The sequence below is a fragment of the Pituophis catenifer genome, unplaced genomic scaffold (assembly GCF_029215685.1).
Source record: "Pituophis catenifer annectens isolate HBS135680 unplaced genomic scaffold, rPitCat1.0.hap2 SCAF_1, whole genome shotgun sequence".
NCBI classification, from domain to species: Eukaryota; Metazoa; Chordata; class Lepidosauria; order Squamata; family Colubridae; genus Pituophis; species Pituophis catenifer.
Genome location: NW_027256881.1, coordinates 40038776 through 40057358, shown reverse-complemented (window position 1 = coordinate 40057358; position 18583 = coordinate 40038776). Strand labels below are relative to the sequence as shown.

Sequence of the window (18583 nt, the reverse complement as noted above, 5' to 3'; positions counted from 1 at the left end):
AATTAAAACACACATACACCCATTTTAAAAATTCATACTAGGCCAGTCCAGCTTGCTGGAACAGAAGGGTCTTAAGGGCGCGGCGAAAAGTATGCAGGTCGGGGCTAAGACAAAGCTCTAGGGGCAGCTCATTCCAGAGGGCTGGTGCCCCCCCAGAGAAGGCTCTCCCCCTGGGTGTCGCCAGTTGGCATTGTTTGGCCGACGGCACCCTGAGGAGTCCCTCTCTATGGGAACATATTGGCCGGTGGGAGGTTGTTGATGGCAGAAGGCGGTCTCGTATATACCCCGGTCCTAAGCCACATCTTTCAAATTTTGACTCCACTCCAGAGCCCTGCTGCCATTTTTATCCACCTTAGTTCCTATGTTTTCCTTCATAGTTTTCTCATTTCTACTTTGGAGGTATGGCTTTTTGGCCACAATTCTTCCACGAAGACCACTTCTGGCCAGACTTCTCTGGATAGTAGATGGGTGTACCTGGATCCCACCAATTTCTGCAGTTCTAAGTTGATGGCACTGCTAGACATCTTCCGATGTCCAAGGGAAATAAGCCTGATGTCTCTTTCATCTGCTGCATTGTTTTCTTGCCTGACCACTTTATCTACGGTCCTCAATGTTACCCGATTCTTTGTGCTTCTTCAAAAGACCTTGAACAGCACATTTTGAATCCCCAGTCTGCTTTGCAATCTTTGCCTGGCAGTTACTTTGTTGATGCAATATAACTACGTGTCTTGTTTCTGTTCTGTTTTGCCATGGTGTATGACCTGTGACAGAAAACTGTCTTCCACAACCTCCGTAGTAGAATTTGGCTGTTCCTCATCCAGTTTTAAGCCTCTTATACCGCTGTTTCTTTTAGTTAATGACTGTGTTTCAACCTACATATAGAATTGATGATCATTAACATCTGCTTGGTATAATTGGTTAATCTGCTAATCCTCCAAAATTCCCCGACTTTGTGATGTGTTCAAGTGTAAGAATTGAAGCTGATTTGAACCAAAAGGTAGTCACTCCAAATATTGATTTCATTTATATTTTTCTTCTATTTGCTCACTTTGCATTTTCTAAATTGATCAAAATAAAACAATTAAAATATATATTTTGAAAACATCCTTATTTACAGTATTTTTGCACAACTGCCTAAAACATTTGCTCAGTACTGTTGATATTATCTGTATTCACTTTACAGATTTCTAGATTTGAAAGGGAAAAGTATGATTCAGGGGTGGTATACCTGCCTGAAATTCCTTAAACAAACTATCTTTGATGCATTTAAGGGAATGATAATAGTTGCAACATGCATGCTCATACATACTTCAAATTACCTTTCACCTTCAAATCTCATGCCTGCACAGCCCATGTCTCCCACGTGTTTTATTTTGAAATCCCTGCCATGCCTTGCTATATGCCATGCTAGATAGAACTTAACCAAGTTCAAGCCTAGAAGGCAAAAGTTGCTACTTTTGCTATGCCTAAACACAGCCTTCATTTAGAATCTAAAAGGTACAAGGATTAATTTCAGAAGTAGACACATTAAAAAACAACGTATAAGAATTCAACAAAAGATTTAGACAATGTGAGTTAATTATTTTTTATTGGAAAACAAATATACAACTTGGAATGGATTTGAGGCAAGTTGTGCCATAAGCGGATTCTTTTTAAAATAAGTGGCTGAACAAAAGTTTTTAAAAGCATAGTAACTATAGAAGAAAAATGTCTTCTGGTACATGACCAGGAGTACAAAAAATAGTGTACGAGTACCTGGATAATACACCCGTTTTGCAATAGTGCAAACTTTTTAAAGTTCCATATTGTTGACTGTCCATAGTCCACAGAGTTAAGACTACATTTCAACAACATGCTAAATTTCCTAAAATAACTAATTTCAACAGGCATAACCTAGATGATCCCTCATTTAACCAACACCATCTAACTTTAGAAGTGTGGAAGGGCTTAAATATCCAGAGTAAGCCACATGCAAACATTTGTTACTTTGATCATTTTCCCAAAATATCAGGATGACAGATAAAGGGGAAAACATGGAGGAATGAGTTTGTTACTATACATGCATCTCTCTCAACAGAAGGGGAAAACCTTTTACAGATAAGTTACAAACAGAGAAAAAGGCAAATAAACAATTTGTACAAGAAATTTAACACGTTCTGTGCAGTGTCTTCACTTTGCTGTCATCATTTGTACAAACTCTGTAGAAGAAAAAAAGATGATAATGTCATTCCAGTATCTGTGTGAATATTCAAATAAAAGGCAGGCAATCTGCCATTCTAGCCAATAAATTTATGCCAGTTTTAGACTACCATCTTGTTTTCTGTAAAATATTTGTGCCGTGCTTCTCACCATTTATGGATTTCAAGAGTAGGCTCACTTTAGTAAGCTATTATTTCTAAATAATTTTTATTTTTTAATCATGTTTCATTCAATTAGTAGTAGTAATTCTTTCTAATACACAAAGAATTCATACAAAAAGTGACAAGTCAACTGTTCATCAATATTGTGATGCTCAGCTCTGTTTCTTTAGGTACCTAACTAAAATACTAAGCCTTGTTATGTGCAAAATTTGCTTGTTACTCAATGCTTTATCTTTTAAGTGTCACACTAAAATACTTTTTCCAGATACAATTGTGAAGGATTCTATTTAAGTAATTTTAAAAACTGCAGCACTACAAATGTTTTAATTTAAATATCACAAAGTATTAATATTAGATAGACAACCTATCTATGTTTGCACTCTATTTTCTACAGATCTATAACCAATTTATCAAAAACTGCTACACAATGAACATTTTTGCTTGAGCAAAGACCCAAATACAGTTTATCCCCTTAGCATAAAACCTATAATTTACCTCAAACGTTTTTGTTCAAGCATAATTGAAAGCAGAAAAAGAAACCAACTAATAGTGCTAAATAACTGGCTGTCAGAATCCTTGCTGATATACTGCAAGCCCTACTGGTATATCTTCTGTCTCATATCAAATAAAAACTAATACTTTTGATCAGATCTATGTTGTAATGTTATTTCTGGCCAGATAAACATGCACTTCAATGTTTATAACACAAAGTATTTTTGAAAGATCATAAGCAAGTAATTAAGAACCATAAAGCCAGCAAATAGCACTTTTCTATTTTTAGTTCCAGTTAAAACTTTACATTGAAACTTTGCAGATATATTTGGTACAAAGACATGATTTACACCAACTATTATTGTTGCAGAGAATCCCTGTTTCTAGCTGTTTCTAAAGAGAAAATAAAATGGTGCCAATCTTCTGATATCACATTGGAGACAGGAGAATACTAACATCTTTATTGGATTAGCCAGATGCTAGAAAAAGACTATTTACCTGATTGGCAACTAATTTACTGCTACTTTGAAATTATGTGTTATGAGAAAAAAAGTTAGATTAGTTGGATTCTAACAGTGCTATTCCTTTGTATTACCTCTCCATTTTAATGCAAGCTCTTAAAAGGAGAAACTGCACATTGCAAATAGTTTTATTGGGTTTTTCAGACTGCCAAATGCAAAATAATAATAATAAAAAAAATACACATCTTCTAGCCAACAGAAAATTGTTTTTTTACTGCTTTTAAACAGAAGCCATTTTATCACTTCTTTGGCCTTAATTATGCAGGTGTGTTAAGGCCAGTGGGTTTGACTGTTTGCTAACAGATTCAAGACAACTTATGTTACTAAAATCTATGTATAACTTTTACCTTCATAGTTTACTTGACCATCACCATCAATATCTGCTTCTCTAATCATCTCATCAACTTCTTCATCTGTTAGCTTTTCTCCGAGATTTGTCATCACATGGCGAAGTTCTGCAGCACTAATATAACCGTTACCATCCTGGAAAATAATTGGTGGCCACTTTAATTATATTACATTGTTTTAAACACATATTTTAACAATTACTCAATCAGAAATAACTTGTTTCTACTAAAAGGTTAAAAATTAAGCACAGACAAGGACAATTAGCACTGCAAAGAACAGTCGAGGAAGTTAAAACAGCTAGACAGTTAATTATTGTTCCATGCATTTCGAACTCTTATATATGCATACTTGGGAAAACTTTGTTTTTAGACTGTATTACAGACCAAACTATTTCACTGACATTATTTGACATTAGTTACATACTTTAATTGGGTTGGGAGGAATGAAAAAAAAGTGCACCATTATTGATAGCACCAATTCTTCTAAAATTTTATAGAACAGATTGCCTGCAAGTTAGGAAGGCTTGCATTAAAAGTCAAATGTAATTCCCTGAAAACTATACATCATTGTTCACTGGCATGAGTACAGAATTTATTCTTATCAAAGTGGAAATTTCCCTTGGTTTAAGGCACATAGTACTTTGAAAACTTATCAAAATATCTGGAATACCTTATCAAATACACGGAATGCTTCTCTAATTTCTTCCTCACTGTCTGTGTCCTTCATTTTTCTTGCCATCATTGTCAAAAATTCTGGGAAGTCAATTGTGCCATTACCTGGAAAATAATTGATATATTAATAAAATTCCTTTCAGTTATATCCAGGTGTTAATGCTGATTTAATTTTAATTACTGAATTATTTTAAATAAAATTTACCATCAGCATCTACTTCATTGATCATGTCCTGTAATTCTGCTTCTGTGGGATTCTGACCAAGTGACCTCATCACTGTCCCCAATTCTTTTGTTGTTATTGTGCCATCTCCATCTTTGTCGAATAGTGAAAAGGCTTCCTTGAATTCTGTAATACAAAACAGCAAACCATTTATATATGCAAACCATTCAACTTATTTTTACTTAAATTTTAATTCAATTGCTCAAAAGCCAATGTAAGGGATAAGACAATGAGTAAAACGAATGAAATCCAAGCACATTACATCAGAATAAAACACATACTGCTTTTAATAGGATACTGTGTGCCTGATATTTTCAGAATTTGTGTAATTTTCATAATATAACTTTGCGATGAGTCAACTAGCCAACGTTTTTAAATTAGGAAGCAATTAGTCAACCTTGGCTAAACTTGAAAGCATAAACAGGATTAACCCTGGTTAGTATGCAAACAAAAACCACCAGGCAATATCAAATTGAAATCAAATACAACAAAATAATCAAGAAGACATCATTTTTGTACTCTTGCCACGAAAGCTATATGGCTAAGACCACAAACCATCGTTAAGATGAATGTGACTCTAAAAATTATTTTTTTAAAAATGTTTCCATGATAGTTTTCCCCCACCTTTTCTCCAACAAATTTAGTTGCAGGAAAAGAAAAGGGATAAAAAAACATGCACCAGTCCCAAAGGAAAGTACTTTTCTTTTGGAAATGTGAAGTCCCTTTATTACCATCAGATGAAAAAATCCTTCAATCATTTGATGCTCAGAAAACTACTTCCGCAATGGCAATTAGTATATCACTTCTATTAGTATATTCTATTAGCAAATTCTATTAGTAAATTAGTATATCACTTCACGTGTGGGAGCACGCACGTGTGCTTGCTTCACTCATGCGCGCTTCTGCGCAGATCACCCATGATGACATCATGGCGGGTGGGTGGAGCCTCCCGCCAGTTTTACTGCCGGTTCTATAAAACCGAACTGGGAGCAACCCACTACTACTTTGGACCTTGTTTTGGGGCCCTGAAAAAACGGTATCAGATGCCAAAATAGCACTTACTGTAGAGTCACCTATGTGTGACTACACTGGAATCACCTATGTGTGAGCTAGGCAGGTATACAAATTTGTTTAATATTATTTAATAAATACATAAAATCTTCTAAACCTCACAACACCCACTACAAAAAAGTCAAGCCCTTTAAAAAAAGGGTAGTGCTTACATCAGCGATTCTCAAAGTTAGCAACTTTTAAGGTATCTGGACCAACTCTCAGAATTCCCCCGCCAGCATGGAATACTGTCTTATTTTCATAAAGTTTCAGTTTGCTTCAAAGAAATTTTCATCATGGAAAATGGAAGCAACAAAATAAGATATTCTGCAATTATTTATGGTCTTTTAGTAATTGAATTCTTGAGTCAATTCAAACTTCAACCACCAGTTTCACAGGATTTTGTTTTCTCCATCCCGAATATCCCTTTTAAGTTTTTAAATTCTGATTTAGGAAATCACTTTTGAACTTCATATTTTCCGTTCAAACTATTGTAATTACTGTTCAAGTGTTTTACAACATTTCTATAGCTCAATAGTTGGACGAACATGCTCTAATATTAATCCAATTAATACACCTCTTATCGGATCAATTACATTTAAGCCTTATTTAGCTTTAGAACGTATTATAATACCTAGCCAAAATAAGTACAGTGAACTACTGCCTAATTGGTTTTATGTTACCACTAATACCAGTAGGAAGACAATTTGCCTGCTATACTATGTTGTGAGGGAAAAACAATATATAACCAAAATTGATTTTTGTAGTTAAATTTATCTATATATAGGATCATAGTTCCTCCTGCTCTGAATGTGAGATTTACTTCCTTGATTATCACTGATTCACACATTCCCATTATTTTTATATTTCCAAACACTAGTTAATTTATCATGCCATGGAGGCTTAAATTCCTTATATTTGATGTTTGAAGTATTATAATTGTCTCTACAAAACATAAAATGTCCCCATTTTTAATAGGAATCATATAAAACTTTTATCACTTATAGCAGGGATAGCCTGTTTCAATATTTAAAACTACAGAATGTCCGAACAATTTGATTATGGCAAGGACAGAAGCTATAGGACAAACTATTTTGAGTAAACCAATGAAATTCCAGGAAGCCAGTGAAATGTATGAATGTGAAAAAAGTTGTTATATTTACTGATTTACACATGTAAGAAAATTTAGTTTTTATGAGAAGATTTAGAACTATGATGAAGTAAATATATTGGACCGGAAGTTGAACCAGAAGTGAATCCACTAAGAATATATGATAGAAATGGTTATGCATGCAAGCTGCTTTCCAATTTATTGTATTGAAGGAAGAGCTGACTGCAAGTACTCCTTGACTTAAACTGTTTAGTTATAACTGTATGAAGTTACAATGGCACTGAAAGAAATGACTTATAATGCCTTTTCACACTTGGTACAAACTTTGCAGCATCCCCATGGTCACGTGATCAAAACTTGGGTGCTTGGTAACTGACAAGTATTTATGACTCTTGAAGTGTCACAGGATTATCTGATCACCTTTTGCAACATTCTGACAAGAAAGGTCAATGGGGATGCCAGATTCACTAACTTAATATTACTAACTTAACAACTGCAGTAATTAACAACTGCAGTAATTATCTTAACAACTGTGGCAAGAAAGGTTATAAAAATGGGGTAGAACTCACTTAACAACTGTCTTGCTTAGCAATGGAAATTTTGGTTCAACTGGTTGTTAAGACGAGAACTTGCTTAATATCCCTGTAAAGTGAACACAGTGGGAATGTCAAACATGTTCTAGAGGTTCAAAAAGAAACATAAGGACCTCTAGATATAAACAATCAAGAGATGGGAAGGTTTGTTAATGGTTTATCTAGTAAACAGTAGCTCAGTCTGGATAGAACAAAGCCCAGGAAGAAGAGATTCAAAACTTTTTGAATCAAATAAAAAGTTTATAGAAATTTTTCTCTGGAAGAATTCACTAATGAAAGAGGACTGGGTTACTAAGACTTAATACTTTCTATTCTTAATTTTTGCTTTAAAACGTATTAAATTTACCTAATGGTTGCTTCTTCAATAATGCCCTACGGTACGGAGTTTGACAAAGAACTGGTTAACCATCAAGAAATAGGGTCAATACATATAGCATGAATGTACATAGAGTACAAAACTGAAAATAGTTTTGAAAGTATTCGTATGAAATGACTATATCAATTAAAAATACTAGAAGTAATTTTATATTGCATCATCAATCTCCTACTAGAGAATGCATCATTTTAAAATGTTTTAGGTATTTTAATCTCTTAAAAGTGCATGTAACCAGGCACTTAAATGTAAAAAGGAAGGCTATGGCCCAATGTTAAATGCACAAATTCATACCACCTTTTTGCCTACTAGGTATATTACATTTGCCTATTTTATTGATTAAAAATTCAGGAATTCTATTACAGAATACTAAAAACATTTTTCTCATGTTGTTCTTTCTCTTTCATAAGAGAAAATTCCATCTCCTTATACAGCCCTTTCATTAGTATTTTGACAAATTATTATGCATAATTGACAATATGCATACGATTGCTTTATTAGCTTAATATCACTTCCCCAACTTACCTTGGCTTTCTTGTGTATATTATTGCTATGCTGTTACTTATTCCTACATGATCCTATAATTCTATGTGTACAGGTAATCCTTATCATTTGTTTAGTGACCATTGAAGAGACTTACGACCAGTTTTCACATTTGTGACGGTTGCAGTATCTCCGTAGTCATGACATCAAAATTTGGGTGGTTGGCAAATGGCATGTATTTGTGACAGTTGCACTGTCCTGGACCATGTGATCACCATTTGTAACCTTCCCAGCTGGCTTCTAACAAGATCAATGGGGAAAGCCAGATTCACTTAATTATCACGATTCATTTAACAACTGTGGCAAACAGTTCATAAAATGGGCAGTGGAAATTTTGAGCTCTTTTGTGGCTGTAAGTCGACGACTACCTGTATTCAAGATTATCACTTTAAGTCCTCATGCAGAAATACAAAATTTGAGTAAATAAAAATTATTCCTGTGTCATGTTGTGTGTCTACAAAAGCTTCAACAAGACTAGCTTTTAAAATAAAATAAAAAATCCTAGCAAAATGAAAACTGGCGTATGGTGAGAATTATCAGAATGCAAGCTCCTCTTGCCTTGAGATCCAGCTGAGAATGTTATAATTGCTTATTCCCTTTTGGGTATAGATAATAGTTGGTAATTACTCCTACTAAGCAATTACTCCTACTAAGTTATTTAAAATAAATAATATAATAAATATTATAATATAATATAATATAATATAATATAATATAATATAATATAATATAATATAATTAATATAATATAATATAATATAATATAATATAATATAATATAATATAATATAATATAATATAATATAATATAATATAATATAATATAATATAATTAACATAACATAGCATAACATAAATCTCACACAGACTATCTTCAAATACTTTGGACTATGCCTCTTGACACAAAAAAACAGAGCCTTGTTATGGGACTGGAACTTTTACCAGGTAAACTTTCATTATTGCCTATGAATTAAACAATGTCACAATAAGACCTTCCTAAGATGTACCAACAAAAAATATGGGTTTCTGAAAAAACTAGTAGAAAAGTTATATTGCTATGGGAGAAATTTCTAATACTTATTCTACACATCTAGGTAGGATGTTAAATGTGAATATAAATCTCAGATCCTGATTATCTTTGTATGCCAAATAATTTTCCCAGAGTTACTCTGGAATGAGAAAGTAGGCACACTTCATCTGGAGAAACTAGCATAATAGCAGTGTCACTCAGCATCTTACACACTTTATTTAATACACAACTGGGTGCAGTTTTTATGAATCTAAATTAATATTAAGAGCCTTGGTACTACAGTGGTTTAAAGCACCCTGTTATTAACACAGCTGCCTGCAATTTACTGCTGGTTCGAATCTCTCCAAGGCTCAAGGTTGACTCAGCCTTCCATCCTTTCTAAGGTAGGTTAAATGAGGACCCAGTTTGTGGGGGCAATAAGCTGACTTTGTATAAATATACAAAAGTATGAAGGCTATTGCTTAACGCACTGTAAGCCGCCCTGAGTCTCCGGAGAAGGGCGGCATATAAATCAAATTAAAAAAAAAAAAAAAAAAAAAAAAATATTATGCACAATTTTAATAAGCCTATCTAATTAGGTTTGAACTATCTTGGGATATTTGTAATGTTTTAAGATTTAAAGAAATTTTAACATGTGATTATTTATTGATTTTAATGCCTTAACTCTGGTTATGGTCTAGCTATCCATCAAATAAATAAATTAGACTTTCCATAATGAAGTTAATAAATTTCTGTCAGCCCACCTATGTAAATCAGATAGAAAATACAACTAGACCAGCTAAGTCTACTAAATTAAGGCTACATTACAAGAATCTTGCAAGTCTGAAGATACAATGTTCCTGCCACCACTTTTAACCATTTGATCAATTAGGGCAGATCCTTCCTAATTTTTTTTTCTTTAATGCTAATTCCATTTCAGCTACATTAGAGCACCAAAGTAACTCTTCAGCTGGATTGCAATAGACTGTTATCTCTTCGGTATAATAAACATTCTAACAGAACATATAACATGCTTTGAAAAGATACTATTCTGTTTTATTATTTTAGCAATTCCTTTAAAATGTTAAACTAAGGAAAAATATAAGATGACGTGTAAATATGGAATTACACATAACTGTGATCCATAAATATATTTCTGGATCAACCTTCTGAGATTTGCAAGCAGGAAGTGGATCTTATTTCTGCCTATTCCTCTTCTCTCTAGAGCAGTGATGGCTAACCTTTTTGCTATCGCGTGCCAGGAGAGGGGGGGCGCGAGGGAGGGTCGTGCGCACACGTGCCCACACGCATGCATGCGCAATCTCCCCCCCCCCGCTCCTGGCACATGATGGCCTGGTAGGCCCGTTTTTCTTTCTTACCTGGTTCCAGATCCTCTCTGTGTTATCTGGGACGGGCGAAAACAGCCTTTCCCACTCCCTTGGAGGCCCTACGGAGGCTGAAAGGGCCCATTTCCCAACTCTTGGTGGGACAGGAAGCGACATTTTTTGCTGTCCCCAGCCTCCAGAACTTCTCTAGGAGTCTCTAGGAGCCTCTCTAGGAGTCTCTAGGAGCCTCTCTAGGAGTCTCTAGGAGCCTCTCTAGGAGTCTCTGGAGGCTGGGGACAGTCCCACCGGGAGTCGGAAATGGGCCCTTTCAGCCTCCATAGGGCCTCCAAGGGAGTGGGAAAGGCTGTTTTCGCCCTTCCCAGATACACAGAGAGGATCTAGAGCTAGGTAAGAAAGAAAAACGGGCCTTCCCCACCCCGCCCCCAGGCCCTCCAGAGGCAGGAAACAGCCTGTTTCCCTACTTCTGGTGGGCCCAGAAGGCCCGAAAATCAGCTGGCCGGCGCACGCATGCGCCCCAGAGCTGAGCAGGTGTGCCCACTAATATGGCTCCGCGTGCCATAGGTTCGCCATCATGGCTCTAGAGTATTAAACATCCACATTAAAATTTGCTTAGGGAGGGTAGATTTATGGTCACTGTGAGCAAATAAGAGTCTATAGAAATGGCATTTGCAAATACCATTTTTCTCCTCAAGGAATATAACCCAAATATACACATTCAAACACACTTTTATGTACCTTATTTAACTGAAAGTAACAAAGAATATATGCTCCTTCAGAAGTTCTATGTAAGAAGCGCAGGCATATACTGTTATAATATAAAAAAGCGATATAATTTATGCAGTTCAAACTTTAGGCATGCAGGTAATGAATATTCTTATTTCAAGTTTAAGCATTTCCTGTAATTAAATTATAGCTATATGGTAGAATAATAAATTTAGTGAAGTTGCCAGTTATGAATTAAAATGATCCAATTAGTAGACAAAATATTCATGTTCTAGCGTTATACTTTTACTGAAATATATTTGAAATTACACATTAACACCGTAAGTAATATAAATCTGGCATCTCACCTGCGATCTGCTCTTCTGTCAGTTGATCAGCCTAGAATATGTAAACATAATGAGGTTAATATACCTTGGCAAACTAGTTTTATATTTACCATTCTTACTTTTTTTTTTTTTTTTTTTTTGCAGAATATACACAAGGCTCTACATTCAGACTTATAATTCTGAAAACAAAGCAAACACTCTACGAGGGAATGAAAAGATAAAGGAACTTTGAAAATACAGAGCTAGAATCAAATTATAAATAGACATTTAAATGTAGCTGTATTTGATCTGTACTGTTCCTTGAAAGGAGGGCATAGGCAATGTGTATCCTGCACATAGTGCTCTACATCTTTTTCAGCGCAATATTGAACAACAAATGCAAACCACTGAAAAGTATTGTAGTGCTATTTTCTGCTGATTTAGTTGCTAAATAAGACAAATAAATGTTTTAGGGAGGCTTCACCATGACAAAAAGCCGCAGCTTCAAGCCACAAAGACAGCCCAACACCTTTGACATAGGTCTTCTAATTATTGCAATAAAAAAAAAAAAAACCAAACGGCTCCAGTCAACTGGTGGCTACAGCTGAATTCTTTATATAGAGAAAAAGAAATAAGTTCTAAACAGCCAGCAGTCCTCAGATCAACAGTAAGGAGAGACTTACCAACTACCTCTATTACCTCTTCCATTAAATAGTAGCTTTAAATTACAAAAGCAAATTCACTGGGTATCAATTAATTTAACTTCATTCTATTCATGTCAGTGGACTCTAAACCAGTGGCCCCCAACCTTTGAGCACCAGGGACTGGTTCCATGGAGAGAGGTTTTTCCATGGACCAGAGGGGGCGTGGTTTTGCATATTCCCTGCATCCTGCGGATGGGGCTTCATTTCTTTGAATGGCCTGGTTTCTGGCAGGCTACAGACCGGTGCCGGTCCATGGACAGGGGTTTGAGGAGCTCTGCTCTAAACAGAGCCACCTCAGATTTCCAGAAGATTACACAATTTGGCAAAATGTGTATGAGCTATAATAAAGTTATAAGAAATCAGAAAAAATTGATTTTGCAACTAGTCAATATGTGAAATAATGAGAAATTGTTCAGTCTCACTATCTATGGACAAGCAAATAAGCAAGCTAGTTAAATAAGGTAACTTTAATTACCAGATAGCACTCTGCTGCATATTAGAAAATTTTAAGACTCAATTGCACAATTTTGCATAAACACCTGTAATTGTGTTTGGAAAATGTACTGGACACTTTGCCAAAATATATTAATTTGCACCATAATATTTACAATACTATACTGTCGAGCAGATTTACTTAATAGAAAATACAGAATATAGCAAATACAAAACTAATCCTGAGCATATAACAATCCAGGAAATCTGCTCTTATAGATAAAAGAACAATGGTTACTCTAAGCATAATGCAATTTCCTATGAAATGCTCTCCATAAGTAAAATGATTTGGGACAGTTTCCTCAAGCATGAAACATTAGCCAATATATATTGAATTTTAAATAACTCTGCCTTCTGAATCACGTATGTAACTTTACCTTAACATCTTTAGAGACTATCAATTTACACATATATTGCCTAACTTTTCAGTATACTAAAATAAAACCCTGCAGCAAATTTGTCAGCTTGTTAAAAAAAATCTAAATAGTTCATTGGGAACTTATTTGTGAAACTAATAGTTGACAATAGAGTCTGGCTGTAATTTTTCTCTATAAACAGTATATTCAAATCCTACTTAAAATGACCAATAACAAGTCTATTATACAAGACATGCATTACATCTCATTTCACTGTATCATACAAGGACTGAAATGTTCTCTAATGGGCAAATTAATGTGGAAAATTTGAAACATTAAGGCATGGAAAAGCAAGTAGAAAATGGCTGTTAGGATTCTCAGAATGTTCTCTGCATTGCATAGACGAAAAATAATAAGTGAGGCTGCAACATCAATGAAATGTGATCGTTTTAATCACATCTACTTGAACCAAAGATCAATCTTATCTTTAAGGACTATCAACTTATCTTTTTTGCAAACTTCAACTTAAGTTGAGAAAATTTAATTCACATGCTCATTCTGTCTTGGTAATGCAGAACAAAGATATCTCCTGAAAAGCTGAACAGGTTTTACTTTATTAAAATACTTTAGAAAAGGATCTTGTGAGTTACAGGATGTGCAGAACAAAAGAAAATATGGAAATCAGAACTAGGAAGGGGAAATGATGCAGTAACTTTCTTCATGAATTAAAAGCACTGTACCACTATACTGAGTCCGACACCTCTATCATGCTTCTATATAAAGCTGTATTTATTAATTTGATCTCTTTAATATTAGTGTTTACATTATATTTTACCCACAACTTATTTTTATTTTGCAATCTCAAATTATGATTAAGCAGTAAATTAATAGTCACATCCTTTCAGATTTAATACTAGGTATTCTAGTGACATAAAATAGAAGCAGCTTTTTCAAATCTTGGAGCACTATATATAGCTGACTACACTGGTCATTTTATCCATGCCCTGGTACAGCTCAGACTGGAGCTGAAATTATGCAAAATTAGGCAATTGGCTATATTTCTGAAGTTTTCAGCTACAACTCCCATAAATACACAATTATTACGCATATTAAGGCTTTAAAAACTGCAATATAAATCATCGTTCATTAAGTAAAGTTATACAAAGATTGTGAAAAGGGCTCTTCTTCAAAACAGGTAACAGCATTCTCTGGAAGGCTCTAACACTTAATGGCTTTATAAGATACTTTCCACATAGATGTGCACACACTGCAACTCTGTCAAAAGTACCAGTAGAAACTCTGAACAAGGATGAATGCAGACTCACTTAAATTGGAGATGCTTTTAAAACAGCTATTCAGAAGCTTCGGAAAGATGCTGCTGCTGCAAACCTTCAAAAGGTTTTCTACAGCCATGTCAGATATCAAACTACCCATTACCCATACCTATTGAATTAAAGGGGGCAGACAAGCAAAGGAAGTTATGCTAGTAAGTACAACAGCTGGATGAAAAGCTGTCACCTCACTATCACCTCACTTAACATAGCTTTAGTAGGGCATTTACTGAAGGCCCATAAAATTGCTAGTTGATAACCAGCTGTGGCTGTCAATTGATAGAACCACATTCTGCAGTAGATTTTTACATCCCCAACCACCCATATATGTATTCTATGAGTTGGAAGACATTTCTCTTCCAAGGAGATTTGAGGGTACAACAATTAAAGAAAAATAAACTCGTTTTGTAATTTAAAATATGCTGTCCTTCATTTCTACAATGGAAAACTTTCAAGAAACTTAATATAATGAAAGCAACTACAACTCGTCAATGGTCAGGAATTAAAACTTGTTTTCCTTCCCTACATAATTTCTCATCTACCAGTTCTTGAATTCTAGAAAACAAAAAATTCTAGATGCACAATTAGAATGAGTCTATTCTTTTGACTCTTTTGTCACCCTTTTCATTTTTAAAAAAGGATTATAATGGAGCAATAGGAGGAAGAAGGGATATTAAATATGCTTACTGTCTTTAGTTACTCCTAAAAATAAAGGTGGGATAAAAATAAAGCTTTAACTAAAATTAAGATGTCTAAATGCAGTATGTAAGCATAACACAAATGCATGGTATCAAATATCATAGGCAATGTAAAAACGTGTAACTGAAAAATATGCATTCTGACTGTGTTCTTCAACCAAGTTGTATAATTGTTATTACAAGGACTGGGCACATGAAAAAGAATACAAATAGTAAAACTGATGTTAGATAAATGACCCATCTATTCAAGAATAGCTCTATCGATAGATAACAAGCAAAAAACTGCTTTAACAGACATCAGAATTATTCAGCTACTGCTATCAATTACATTTTACACCATGTACTTCATTCTTTATTGCTGGAAAGAATCACTTGTGACCTTCTACAGAGGCATAACTGCACTATGGCCTACAGATAAATGTTCATGACAAATTCTAGATTCCCAGGTGAAACTGTTGATATTGATTTCTCCCTAGAACACAAAGCAACAATCTGAAATTTCATCCAAAATATCCACAAGGCTGAGAGCAACAGAAATAATTCTATAATAGAAAACACTCAAGAAATATTTCAGCAATTCTAAAAAGGTCAAAAACAGGCTAAAGCCTCTTAAATTCAAAGTCCCATGGGGAAAGAACATATTTTACAGCTGTCATGGAAAATGAAATAAAGCATCCCTATAATATAATTTTATGCTTTCAAAAAATCCTGTATCCATGTATACACACACACACACACACACAATATAAAAATATCTCTACTTAGCCAATAATTCTAACTTGAGTGCACATTGTTTATTCACTCCATTTTAAGAATTCTTCAATATGGAGTCTTCAGTTGGCCATCTAACTCATATTGAAATTAGGATGCAAAGTGTCATAAATATGGAATCTACTTCTAATCTCTAGAAATAAACCCTGCTACAGATAAGGAAGTTACAATTCCTACATGTTAGCATAACATGTTTTTAGCCTATGTGATCTGGTAGCTGGTATTTTTCCAAACTCCAGCCAAATATTTATATTCTAAGCATTGCTTTAAAGCAATCTATCACATCTTATGGGGACCATTCTGAAGAGCAGTTATCACTGAGGTCATGTAACAAAAGTAGAAATCTGTATATAGGTTACTTGCACAAATGTTTGCAAATTGCTGAGAAAATCATCTGCATTTCTGAGATTCTTCAGTTTCTTCATACTCCATTATTTCAGTGAAAAAATTATACAGTACAAAGATTTATATTCAAAGAACAAAAGATTGTTTTAAATTCATAAATATTTATAACAGTCAACTTGAAATGTTCTGCAGGGTAACAGAAAATGAAGTGACTGGCTGTCTAGCTGCTGAGGATGTAGAAATTAGAATCCTCTGATACTGATGTTAAGAACATCTAAATTTATCCCTTGCTCTGAGGTTTTATACTTTTTATGGCCACTGAGAAGTTTGTTGTCCTGGATAAACTTTCATTCAGCTTTAGTATCAAAACAAATCATTTAGTGTCATTAATCAAAAAGAAAAAAAAATCAGTCATCTCAACTATTTCCACTCAAGAAGAGAAAATTCACTTTGAAAGATAGAGTAAGCACAAAATCCACATTTATTTCAACATCCAGCAGAACTCAAATTTAGCACTAGGACTTTCTTGCTCAATTCCCAGTCTTTTCAAATTTCAAGCATTTCCTTATAGGTATGAAACTATATTACCAGTTAAGCATGTTACTTGTTAAAATATAGAAAGTACAATCAAATCTTTTTGGAATGGAAGGTACAGTAAAATATCAGCAGCTTAGTATTATGATTTTAAGGGTATCCCTTAGATTACCGTATTTTCTTTCCTGATGAAGTACCTATATCCAAATCATACAACTTTCTGATGATTATTTCTCCTCATACTTAACATTCCTCAAAATTCCTTAATATGGCTTCGCTTGCCTTAACCTAGAAACCTCAGAGCATAATGCACCCTTACTCAACATCCTATCCCAAAAAGTCTGCACAGAAATGTTACAAGATTTTTTCCCCCAGTTTTTACCGAGATTCCTAGTCTCCCTACACACACACACAAAATATTCCAATGTAGCTCCACGCTTTAACCCATTAAATTTTCCCCCGTGGCGCGACTGCACCTTTTTAGGGAAAGCAGAAACTTTGCACCTCTTAAAAAGAAAAAAGAAAAAACCCGCAAAGCGGTTTAAGCTTCAGTGTGTTTTTTGCAAAGCCGATCCCCGCTTTACTCTCTCCCCAAACATCCTCTGCGAACACAAACTGCTCCTGATTTCCACCCTGCGCCACCAAAAAAACCAAGCCGGGGCGCCGTCACTTTTTCTGACAACTCCCGCCTCCCACCCGCGACGCCTCAAACGTTGCACGAGCAGCGGCGACAACTCGGTTGCTACAGCAACAGAATTTTACCCGCGCCCCCCCCCCCGCAAACGGTGTTCTCAGGACACCCCCTTCCTTAAACGAATCTAACAAGGGAAGAGTTACCACAGACCTTCTGTTCCTTCCCCCTCACTCCGCTCCCAGCATGGCGCCGAGAAAAGCAGTCGGCGTCCGTTTGAATTCTGAAGTCAACGGAGGACGTTGACACGAGCGCGCGATAAAGTCGGACTTCAGCGCGCTCTTTCTTAACTCGTCTCAATGTATCCGATGTCCTCCCATAGGATCGACACCCCCCTCCCCCAACACACACGATGCCTACCCGGGTCCCCGCATCGCCCCACTACTTTTAAAAAGCGACATTATAAAGCAATCCATTCCTCGTTCTGCTGCTAACTACCGCGATCACGTCAAATCGCCCCACTTCCCCCCGACCGATTCTCGCCCTCCCTTTGCTAACCATTTTGGCTTTTGCCCGGCCTGGCGGCGATTACTGCAGGCTAAGGATCACGACTGGTGCCGCCTTGTTCGGCACAGAAGACAGGAGTGGCGCGCCGTCTGCTGCCTCTTCAGCTCCTAATACCCAAACGCCTCGGCGATTCACCTCACACTGAACGAAGCACGCCTGCCGGCAGCGCCTCATAAACCACCTCACTTCTTTCTCAAATCCATCCGCGCCTTCTCCTCCCCCCCCCCCTCCCCTCCACCATAGCGAAAATGAAAAGCGCGCAATAAAGGAGATCCGGTTTCGCAACTAGCGTATCAACCGTCGCTCCCGCTATGTATTCCGTTCCTTCTCCACGAATTTCACTTTTTTTTTTGCCTCAGACATACGAATAGGTTCCTTTCCCTAAAGATAAAAAAAGGAATGGTAAAAGAGTAGCTCTCTTAAAGTAAGATTGTCGAGTAGGGTTTATTTATTTATTTATTAACGAGGGACTTCTTAGCTCGGCGA

General features: G+C 35.7%; 1 protein-coding gene across 2 annotated transcripts; it reads right to left on the bottom strand.

The window, feature by feature from the left end:
• Window positions 1-1571: 1571 nt before the first annotated feature.
• CALM2 (calmodulin 2) lies at window positions 1572-18263 on the bottom strand. 2 transcript variants are annotated; one of them, XM_070932338.1, is made up of 6 exons: window positions 18089-18263; window positions 11711-11741; window positions 4598-4741; window positions 4391-4497; window positions 3721-3856; window positions 1572-2198 (listed from the first exon to the last, which is right to left on the bottom strand). In XM_070932338.1, exons 1-6 carry the CDS (start codon window positions 18089-18091, stop codon window positions 2170-2172), a joined length of 450 nt encoding a protein of 149 aa, XP_070788439.1. In that variant the 5' UTR covers window positions 18092-18263; the 3' UTR covers window positions 1572-2169. The 2 variants fall into 2 exon arrangements, with proteins under 2 accessions (XP_070788439.1, XP_070788440.1); XM_070932339.1 differs by lacking the exons at window positions 11711-11741; window positions 18089-18263 and adding an exon at window positions 5839-5938.
• Window positions 18264-18583: the final 320 nt, after the last annotated feature.

What these genes read in the sequence shown, in the direction of transcription:
- CALM2 (XM_070932338.1), bottom strand. An exon ending in GACAGAAGAGCAGATCGCAG is followed by an intron (nt 4,742 to 11,710) that starts GTGAGATGCCAG and finishes TTTGTATTACAG; the next exon opens with AATTCAAGGAAGCCTTTTCA. An exon ending in CATTCCGTGTATTTGATAAG is followed by an intron (nt 3,857 to 4,390) that starts GTATTCCAGATA and finishes ATTATTTTCCAG; the next exon opens with GATGGTAACGGTTATATTAG.